General features: G+C 38.1%; 1 protein-coding gene across 3 annotated transcripts; it reads left to right on the top strand.

The window, feature by feature from the left end:
* Window positions 1–3,585: 3,585 nt before the first annotated feature.
* On the top strand, window positions 3,586–10,519 carry LOC144653570 (uncharacterized). 3 transcript variants are annotated; one of them, XM_078513606.1, is made up of 6 exons: window positions 3,586–4,046; window positions 5,523–5,764; window positions 6,338–6,449; window positions 6,645–6,776; window positions 7,942–8,180; window positions 8,791–10,519. In XM_078513606.1, the coding sequence occupies exons 1-6, from the start codon at window positions 3,941–3,943 to the stop codon at window positions 9,154–9,156; spliced, it is 1,197 nt and encodes a 398-aa protein (XP_078369732.1). In that variant the 5' UTR covers window positions 3,586–3,940; the 3' UTR covers window positions 9,157–10,519. The 3 variants fall into 3 exon arrangements, with proteins under 3 accessions (XP_078369732.1, XP_078369731.1, XP_078369730.1); XM_078513605.1 differs by having other exon boundaries at window positions 5,523–5,773; XM_078513604.1 differs by having other exon boundaries at window positions 5,523–5,782.
* The last annotated feature ends 323 nt before the right edge of the window (window positions 10,520–10,842 follow it).

Below are 10,842 nucleotides of genomic sequence, written 5' to 3'. Positions count from 1 at the left end.
TAATAATTAACAATTAGACTACGAGCCCGAGTTTTCTATGAGCAAATAGTCAACGAGGCGCAGCCGAGTTGACTATCGCTCATAGAAAACGAGGGCGAGTAGTCTAATTGTTTTAGTAGAAACTCTAAAGGATTGAAGTCCAAAACCTACAATATTGTGCACTTTGAAGACAAAAATCAAGAAAATTTACCGCTTAAAGAGCTACTCGCGCGCACGACTGTTTTCTATCGGCGAATAGAAATCAGTGGGAGAACCAATCAGATTCGCGGATTTCCAATAGAACAAAGCTGAGTTTCTACTAAATTGTATTAGAGCGGTATTCACTTGAGTGTCCAAAGTACAGTTGAATCCCGATAATTCGAACTCCCGATAACTCGAACCTTTTTCGATTTCCCTTGAAGGTTCGAGTTATCGGGCCCGGGGGGGGGGGGGGAGGGGGGTACTCAAAACAGTTTTATACGGGGAGGCTCCGCCCCAAGTTCTAACCCCTTACCCTTTTATATACCATTTTTGACAGAAATTGTACCCCTTTCGTATACCTTTAACTGAAAAAAGGTACCCCTCTCATATACCTGATAAACATGGCGTGGACTTAAAATATGACGCTTTCTTATCATTTTTATGTAGCGCTTAATGAATTAAAATAATACAGCCATAAATTGCGTCTGTTCGAAATATTTTAATTGAAGGCCCTTTTAAATAGCCAAATGACAGATTTCCATACCCTTTCATATACTTAAACTCGTGAAATCCCTACCCTTTTATATACCTGAAGCCTGAAAAAGGTAGCCCTTTCGGGCGGAGCCTCCCCGTATAGGCCATTATAGGGAGTACCCCACCCGGGTTATCGGGATTCAACTGTAATTCGCATTTGCTTTGGTTTTGCATTACTACGCTAAGTGTTTGGTTTAAGAAACTTGCGTCACTTTCTTATGTCACGTAATCAGTAGTAAAACCAAAACCAGTCGTCGCTCACTTACACACGCTTTTCTGCGCTTTGCGCTTTGTGCTTTGCGCCGGCCGGTACACGTATATACAGTTAAATCCCGATAACTCGAACCTTCAAGGGAAATCGAAAAAGGTTCGAGTTATCGGGGATTCGAGTTATCGCGGGTAACATTAGTAAGAAAATGATCTGGAGGGGAATCGAGAAAGGTTCGAGTTAGCGGGAGGTTCGAGTCATTGAGGGTTCGAGTTATCAGGATTCAACTGTATATATTTAGTTCGTGTTTTGATTGGTTCACTGGATTGTCTACGTCCTTTGTGATTAGCCAGAGTGAATACTTTGGTTTTGGTTTTATGACACTGAATTGAAAACCGCTCTTTATTTAACAATTATACACTACGAGCCCGAGGCTTCTATTAGCAAAGGACCAACTAGGCGGCGAGAGGTCTAATTGTTTTTGTCGTAACTCTAAGTAATTGCAGTCCGAAACCCTCGACTTAAGTACTTTTTAACCAAAGAATCAAGAATGATTTTCGCGCGCGGTTGCGTTCTATCAGCCGTGGTCGTTTTAAGTTGGTCGAAAAATTTAAAACACCGTTTTGAAAGAATCTCCTGCTCGTTTTTAATTGGTCAAAACATTAAAATAAACTTTAACTCCACTCGCAGCCATTTTACAATTAGAAGCGTTTTCTCATTCATTAATTATGCCGCTCATTTTCTGGCGTGGATACTTTATGGGAAAAGATCGTGGCCGAGGCAATGAGCGGCAGGGTGAGAAAGCACGAAAGCTGTGTGTTACGTCGCCGAAGGGGAGGTGGGAGGGTCGAAAATTCTTCCAGACTTCCCGGCTTGCGGATCGCTTTCAAAATGTCCTGAATCATAGCAAAGGGATCTTTAAGTAAGGAGATAATGAACGTGGTGATTCAGCATTATTAAAAGCAAGCATCTATAAATAAACAGGGGTATGTAATCCACCCACTCCAGAATTCCGCGTCATAATTATTAATGAGAATAGTGAATCCTCTGTTTTCTTTGGAATTGTTTGGTATACAACGATACTAAATAATATTCGTTTCGAGGAATATTTTTGCCAGTATTAAAAAAAAAACGCGAAAAAGTAATAAACAGCGTAAAACTTGTGCTAATCGATGGCTTCGACCGAAGGTTGTTCAATAATTTATTTCATTCAATATTTTTATTTGCATGTGGTGGTTGCCATTGTTACCCGGAACACAAACGGAATAAAGAATTTGGCCTCCTGCAATTATCACAAATAAAGATGTTATCTGTGTAAATCGTTGAGTTGCAAATGGTACCAAGAAGTTTGATGGATAACTCACCTCAGTTAATTTTGGGTATGGTTGAGGTCTTCGTCCCGTTCTCATTGTTAAGCATGTCGTTTACAATTTACTTCCCAAACGTCAAAGGAGGCGGTAAGTGACTTAATATAATGAAATTAAAAAAGTTCTGTTTCATTCTTAATTGTGCCCACTTTCTTAAAAATCCGAGGAATAAAACAACAACATTGCTAAGTTTGTGAAATATTTCAACCAGCGATTTGAATTGTTTCGGCTTGTCACTTTGTGAATTATTGCCAAAACGTTTTGGTTTATTTTACTTAAGTCTGTTGACGGCTAATTCTGAGTATACGAAGATCACGTAATATGAAAACAATTTTACAATTCCTTATTCATGTTATCTTTTAATATTTTTTATTTGTGTGAATAGTGCAAAATAAAGTTGACTTAACTTCATTAAACTTGAAGACAAAAACTAGTAAAACTGCCAAAGTTCTCTTTTAGAACAAATTCCTTTTTCGGAAAACTCATTTACAAGTGTTTACCCTTTCACATCCTAATTGGTTTAAAACATTGAAGACAATCACTCTCATCTAGCTTCAAACTATTAAAATTTGATAAAATTGCCAAAAATGAAGCGCATTTTAACCAATAAATGTGAGAAATATTGGCATGTTCAAGTTAGCAGATTTAAAAAGAGTTAATTGAGGGCAAGGCTATCACAGACGCGAGGAAAGAACAGAATAATCCAATATTCCGCCATTTTAATTTTGGCAAGAAAAGGAAGTTCGAATACATTATTAATAGTTTTTATTTTTTTAAAAAACAACAAAAATACTAGAATAGGTAGTTTAAGCATTTACGCTGGCATCAAAGCTTTCATTAATATCTAAGGATCTCTATATTTTATCAGTACAGTACTAAGAATAATTTTTGTGTCGGTTTTTTCAATTCGATCACTAGCTTCAACACAGTTAATTTTGCAATGCAACAGACTGGTTTATTTTACGAGAAAAAAACTTCAAATTGCACTCTGTAACAACCTAATTTTACTATGCTCTATGTTGTTGTTTTCGAGCTCTTGAGCTTGAAGAGCGCGGAATAATTGTGTTCAGTCTTCATAAATTTATTCGGGAGAGAAATCACGATAGAAACAAGGCTAAACCCGCTTTCTTGAGGTTCTTCGACTTCTCACAATTGAACGTTGCCAGCGTAGCTGGTCACTTTCAGTTTGATTTCAGAAAGACTGCAGATTTATTGACAGACAGTGTTCGTTTTTCCAGATGTATGCCGGGAATTACACTTCTTACCTTCCGTCACTGGCAAAGCCCCTTGTTCCGCGTCATAATTATTAATGAGAATAGTGAATCCTCTGTTTTCTTTGGAATTGTTTGGTATACAACGATACTAAAATAATATTCGTTTCGAGGAATATTTTTGCCAGTATTAAAAAAAAGCGCGAAAAAGTAATAAACAGCGTAAAACTTGTGCTAATCGATGGCTTCGACCGAAGGTTGTTCAATAATTTATTTCATTCAATATTTTTATTTGCATGTGGTGGTTGCCATTGTTACACGGAACACAAACGGAATAAAGAATTTGGCCTCCTGCAATTATCACAAATAAAGATGTTATCTGTGTAAATCGTTGAGTTGCAAATGGTATTCATGTGTGAAGTGCTGTTACAAGAAGTTTGATGGATAACTCACCTCAGTTAATTGTCGGTATGGTTGAGGTCTTCGTCCCGTTCTCATTGTTTAGCATGTCGTTTACAATTTACTTCCCAAACGTCAAAGGAGGCGGTAAGTGACTTAATATAATGAAATTAAAAAAGTTTTGTTTCATTCTTAATTGTGCCCACTTTCTTAAAAATCCGAGGAATAAAACAACAACATTGCTAAGTTTGTGAAATATTTCAACCAGCGAGTTGAATTGTTTCGGCTTGTCACTTTGTGAATTATTGCCAAAACGTTTTGGTTTATTTTACTTAAGTCTGTTGACGGCTAATTCTGAGTATACGAAGATCACGTAATATGAAAACAATTTTACAATTCCTTATTCATGTTATCTTTTAATATTTTTTATTTGTGTGAATAGTGCAAAATAAAGTTGACTTAACTTCATTAAATTTGAAGACAAAAACTGCCAAAGTTCTCTTTGGAAGAACAAATTCCTTTTTCGGAAAACTCATTTACACGTGTTTACCCTTACACATCCTAATTGGTTTAAAACATTGAAGACAATCACTCTCATCTAGCTTCAAACTATTAAAATTTGATAAAATTGCCAAAAATGAAGCGCATTTTAACCAATAAATGTGAGAAATATTGGCATGTTCAAATTAGCAGATTTAAAAAGAGTTAATTGAGGGCAAGGCCATCACAGACGCAAGGAAAAAACAGAATAATCCAATATTCCTCTATTTTAATTTTCGCAAGAAAAGAAAGTTCGAATACATTCTTAATAGTTTTTTTTTTTGCGAGCGCAGGGACGTCTAGCGTCAGCATTGAGCTCAAAGGGCGCGGGATAATTGTATTCAGCCTTCATAAATTTATTCGGGGGAGAAATCACGATAGAAACAAGGCTAAGCCCGCTTTCTTGAGCGTAGCTGGTCACTTTCAGTTTGATTTCAGAAAGACTGCAGATTTATTGACAGAATATTAAAAGTTCAAGCAAGCAAACCGTGTACGATCTCCTACCGGTATACGTTGGATCAACTGAGTGATCTAATCGGTTTGACACATAGAAAACTGAAATTGAAGAAGCAGAGACCGATACAACGTAGAATGAGAGAGTTAGTCTTGTACTATATTTCACTTCCTCGCCTAACCACACTGCTAATGACATACAATTAATCCCCATCGAAAAAGTCTTCTCTAACCGAGACTCAATCCGTAAGGCCAGGGAAGCTTTTTTAATTCTAAAAGGCAGAACACTTGTTCCCGATGGCCTTAACATACGCGAAGAAACCTATTAGTTTGTTTACTTATATTATTATGTTGTCATTTTTTAAGCTTAGCATATTTTAAATTTTTTGTTTTATACTAGCACACTGTTTACATATTTCCTGTATTTAGTTTTACGTATTTCCGGTATTTCGTAAGATATCATTATCACCATATAAATTTAAACATAGCCAATGTAAACTTCATTGTACCTGAAGAAGGCTGGTTTGGCCAGCCGAAATATAGTACAAGACTAACTCTCTCATTCTACGTTGTATCGGTCTCTGCTTCTTCAATTTCAGTTTTATTGACAGACATTGTTCGTATTTCCAGATGTATGCCGGGAATTACACTTCTTACCTTCCGTCACTGGCAAAGCCCTTGTTGGTCACGTGATTAAAACAGTGCAAGTGAAGACAGATGACCATTGTCAGATCAGGTGTTACAGAGAGCACCAGTGCCTCTCTTATAACCTGGGACCTTCTCAGGCTTACGGACACACATGTGAGCTCAGCAACTCGGATCACATCCGACACCCTGATGATTTGGTTCCTGTGTCTGGTTACATTTACAGAGTGAGTAAGGTACGCAGTGTTTTATAATCTTTTTAAGCTAGAGTTTGTTTTATCGATTACAAAAGCTGCACAACAAATTCCGAAAACGCCCATTTCGCTCGTGGTGGAGACATTGTCAAGATGTTTGGGTTTTTTTCAAGGCTAAAGTTAGAATGTCGGAAAAAATGCTAGGGCCTCTAAAATGGGCTCATCCTCAGTGTAAGAGCCTGTGAAACTCACTAGTGACGTAAAACAAAGAATGGCTAAGGCAAAAAAGAACCTTGAAGCAATATAGAGCAAAAAAACACATGTAGAAAACAATGCCTCCAAAACAAAGAAAAATTTCACAGGTTCTTATATCGAGGTAAAGCAATAAAATTGAAAAACAAATGTAAATGAAACGCGTATTTACACAAGCTGATACAAAATACGGCTGAACAAATACAGAGCCTCATGAAAAACGACCACACCAATATTTAGAGCAAATCATTTGATCAAACTATTACGAATGTCTGAATGGACAACAATTTTACAGACATGACATGTGATTATATAAAATCCGGTTTTTCAAAACATTATCCATTTTCTTTGTAGAATCGTTGTTCATCAAGTCCATGTCCAAACAATGCTACCTGCCTTTCCTTGACGCCAACAGCATTCCAGTGCTTGTGTCCCGCGGGATTTACCGGGATGAACTGTGAAACGGGTAGGTGTGACAGTTGCACCTTGTAAGGTGTCTGCTACTTCAGCCTGTAATTTTTAAGCTACAAATACTTCACATGGCCCACAAGGGAGTTTAGAACATCGAACATCGAACACTTTAAATATGGCAAGCATTCTGCTTCTACTTAGCTCTTGCGTTCTTTTCACCTCCCTCGCTGGAATGTATTCTTTTCTGCAGATATAGACGAGTGTCAAACCAATCAGTACAACTGTTCGATAAACGAGATCTGCGTCAATACCATGGGCTCATATAATTGCACATGTGTCAGCGGTCTGTACGACAGTGAAGGAATCTGCGAAGCGATGAAAGGTAAGCCGGCTCGTGCTACTTGAACAATGACTATATCACAACTATTAGTCTTGATTATCAACTCAGTTACTGTGGCTTAAAGTTCCTTCTGAAATAGCGTTGTTCAGTGTTTTACGTTACTGGGGGGCAAGAGAATATGTGACTGAATTTACGTTGCAATTCGATTTCTTCTTAGAAATTTCTACGTACATAACAATAAGCATACTACGCAGTAAAGTTACAAAAGTAACGACTCCCCCCCCCCCCCCCCCCCGAAGGTAACGAGGCGGCGTGGCCTTGTGGTTTAAGGCACTGGACTTGAAATCCGAAGGTCCTGGGTTGAAATTACTCCTTCCTACCACTATCTGAATTTGTGTTCGGTGGTCCCGAACTCATCTCCACCGCCAAACACCGAACAAAGCTCCTGCACAATATTTGTTTATACCGAGAATTAGATCATATTCACATAAAATTTGCGTGATATGAATGTAAATCATCGTCTTCATCATCATCATCATCATCATGATACACCTAATTGAAGAAACGTTGACCTTGCCAGTGAAAAGCATAAGCCATGAACGTTAAGACCCAATGGTATTTTGGGTAGACAGCCTTGGTAAGCTTAGTAATTCACTGTTTTCACCGTTCTCATAATACACCTTGTTTACCCCCAAAATTTTAGCATAAGCATTGTTTTCAATTTCTCTTGGGATTAACAATGACGTACAATCGTCCCAAGTGAAATTAAAAACAATGCTAATGCAAAAGTTTTGGGGAGTAAACAAGGTGTATTATGGGATCGTGAAAAAGGGGAATGTTCCTTAAGAGCATGATTTATGCAACCTGTCTTATTATCATGTTTACTCTGTCACAGACGACAGTTATTTTTTACCGTTTTCCCAGTAAACATTTGGGTCGCATCGCTCATGATGTATGCTTTTCATGGGTCAACGATTCTTCAATCAGGGCCCAGTTGTTCAAAGGGTGGATAACGCTATCCACCGGGTAAAGCACTATTCAGTGGATAGCGTAGTTTGTTTTGTTAATATTTATCTACTGGATAGCAATTTATCCGGTGGATAGCGTTATCTCCCTTCGAGAAACTGGGCCCAGGTGTATAGTTTAACATATATTACCTTGTACGTTACGAGCTTCTGTCGTCTTTATCTTTCCTTCTTTAATCAAGGAAAAAGCTGCCAAGATATTAAGACAACATTCCCGCATGCTCAAGATGGAATGTACGAGGTACAGCCGGATGGCGGGCTCAACATGTTCTGGGTCTATTGTGATATGACGTCATTTGGCGGAGGATGGACAATGTGTTACTCAACCGATGACCTTGTGAATCCGAAAACGGAAGTGACGTATGACGAGAATCTGCCTTATGGAACAAATGGTTACAGGACCAACTGTAACAACATTCAGGTAACGTCAAGGAAAAGAAAAGCAAAAACGAAATAAAAACATACTTCAATCAAAGTTTGAAAATATACAAAAAGTACACAAATTGAAGTATGCACATTTGCGCTATATTTCGTTTCTAAAACAAGCCTTCTTCGGGAGCTAGAAAAAATGAAAACAAACTTGAAAGGACTGTCATATACAATTAACAATTTTATATTTTTATATTTTTTAATGTGAGCTGTCCAGTTTGGGCTTTGCAGAATTGATCTTACACTTCAGCGCACGCTGATAATTTTGTTTGTCTTTAAAATAAAAGTGGCGTTTTTGTTGTCCGAAAAAAGTGGACATTATTTTAGAGTTTCCAAAAGGTCTTGAGAACAGCAGACACGTAAAGATTTTAAGAAAAACGACAATTTTCAAAGACATGTTTCGACAGAGCATCTGTCATCTTCAGTTGAATGGTTTACAAAGCACAGTGAGTTGAATAATAAGTAGAAAAAATGCTAATTAAGACAAGTAGTATCTAATTAAGACAAGTAGTATCTAAAAAGAATAAAACGATGATAAAGTTGGCAAAATATTGGCTGGCCTCGTTCTTTTTTACGGAAAGCTAGGTTTTTGTTTTTTGCAGTTTCGGGAGATTCTTTTTGTGGACGGAACAACTGGAGATAAAGCCTTCTTCACATACAAACTCAGTTCTACTCTTGTAGCCGCGGGAAATTATGGAACACCGTTGCCCGGACTGTGGGAAGGAGGAGGCATAGCAGACACAAGTTATGAATATCAGCTTCTCATCTGTGATACAGCCTTCTACTCTGGTTTCTTCATATCCGGATATACAAATTGTTTTAAGCAATGCGGTGATTGGTGCGGTGACCTCAGCTCTCCCTACTTCCGGTCAGCGTCTACTTCTGCAGGCTTTGCCGGAGTCGCCTTCAATGTCATCAATGGCCATCGTGCACTAAGCAGTCGCTTGATCAGTGTAGGGCTGAGATGAAACTCTTCAATGGCACTTACACGAGTCCTTTGCTTGAGTGCAAAAAATTCTGCAATAGGTAGTGCAATGACGGTAGCTCTCCCTTCTTCCGTTTAGCATCTACTCACACGCCTGATTATGGAGGCATTGCCTTCAATGTCAATGGCCGTCGGCCGCTAAGCTCTCGTCTGATCAGTGTAGGGTTAAGATGAATGACAATGTCAAGCTCTTCAAGCGCATGACCGACTGTGAGGAACAGTCAGTCAGTCACTTCTAAAACGCCACAGCTCAGTGGACCAATCAAAGCTCCAAATGAAAACACGTAACTAAGTGTCACGAGTAGGAAAGGAGCTGTATCAGTTCTTTGGTCTGTTACTTGATTTCATTTATTCTCATTGGCCAATAAGGCAACATTTTGTTTTTTATGCACTCATACGCGAGTGACTAATAAATTGTATTAGACCGGTTTTCACTTGAGTGTCGAAAGTAATAAGCATTTGCTTTGGGTTTGCATTCCTACGATTAGTAAGAGTAGTTTAGAAATCTCGCACCACTTTCCTATCCAATTAGAAGTAAACCAAAACCAATCCCGACTCGCTCACATGCGTATTTCTACGCTTTGCACCGGCTATATATATTCATGTATATACTTCGAGTTTTGATTAGCTCAATGAATTGTAATAATTAATTGTAAAGTACGATTGGGTCATTGGATTGTCTGTTTCCTTTGTGAATGGCCAGAGTTATAACTAAAATCGACCAATCAGATTCTTTCATTTAATGACCAGGTGAAGTTTCTCTCAGCTTTTTTTCGTTGAAAAAATGGGGGTGGTAAAACTCTTATTGACTAAGCTTGTTCGGGGCCGTACCGGTGGTAGGAAGAATATCTGCCCTCGGTGTAAGGACCTCGCTAAGGCTCGATTACCAACCAAGACCAGACTTGAGAGAGCGGCGGAAATCGATCCTAACCTCGCGCAATCCATATTTTATACTGTCAAAACCTAGGGCTGTATTCTCTCAGTACGGACTTCACGCTTGGTTAGTAAGATTGTATCACAAGTAGCCTGAGAAACATGGCTACACAATATCTTTTGAGGTACTGTTCAGGACTTATCAGCACGGAATTAGCAAGAGAAAAGACCTCATACGTAAAAAGTAATAATAATTAGATGTCTCCCCACTCTCCTATTAATCCCCTAAGGGCTAAAATATAAATAGATATAAGCATATAATAGGTTTGTAAAATAACTGCAAACACAATTGTCTTTTAACCACTTAACCACTCAATTATAATTGTATTGAGTGATGATAGTGAAGAAATTATTCTACATGACACGAGCGTGGGACAAAGAAAAAAAAATTCTGAGTCCCCGACGGGAATCGAACCCATGGCCTCCCAGATACCGGTTGGGCGCTCTAACCAACTGAGCTACGAGAGACTCGCTGTGAGTAATGTAATGTAAGTAACTGTCCCGTAGTAGTGTAAGTAGTCTTTTTTCTGTAAGTAATGTAAGTAACTGTATCAATTGATTTGTAAATAAGCTTTTTTTGTGTGTGTGTTGCAATTAAATAATAATAATAAAAAATTTAAAAACAACAACAACAACAAAAAAATATCTTAATGTGTCACCTACTTTGCAATGTTAAATAAATGTTACTTGATTTGGAATATCGATATCTCGTGGTGACGGAAGATTTACTGATCAG

Source organism: Oculina patagonica, chromosome 5 (assembly GCF_052425735.1).
Source record: "Oculina patagonica isolate OP01 chromosome 5, crgOcupat, whole genome shotgun sequence".
Taxonomy (NCBI): Eukaryota; Metazoa; Cnidaria; class Anthozoa; order Scleractinia; family Oculinidae; genus Oculina; species Oculina patagonica.
This window is presented reverse-complemented; position numbering and strand designations above follow the sequence as displayed.

Bases quoted from the DNA above. Each gene is read 5' to 3' on its own strand.
- LOC144653570 (XM_078513604.1), top strand. From the start codon at position 3,941: ATGGATAACTCACCTCAGTTAATTGTCGGTATGGTTGAGGTCTTCGTC. The intron at 4,047-5,522 runs GTAAGTGACTTA...TCGTATTTCCAG, and splicing joins CCCAAACGTCAAAGGAGGCG to ATGTATGCCGGGAATTACAC. The intron at 8,181-8,790 runs GTAACGTCAAGG...TGTTTTTTGCAG, and splicing joins CCAACTGTAACAACATTCAG to TTTCGGGAGATTCTTTTTGT.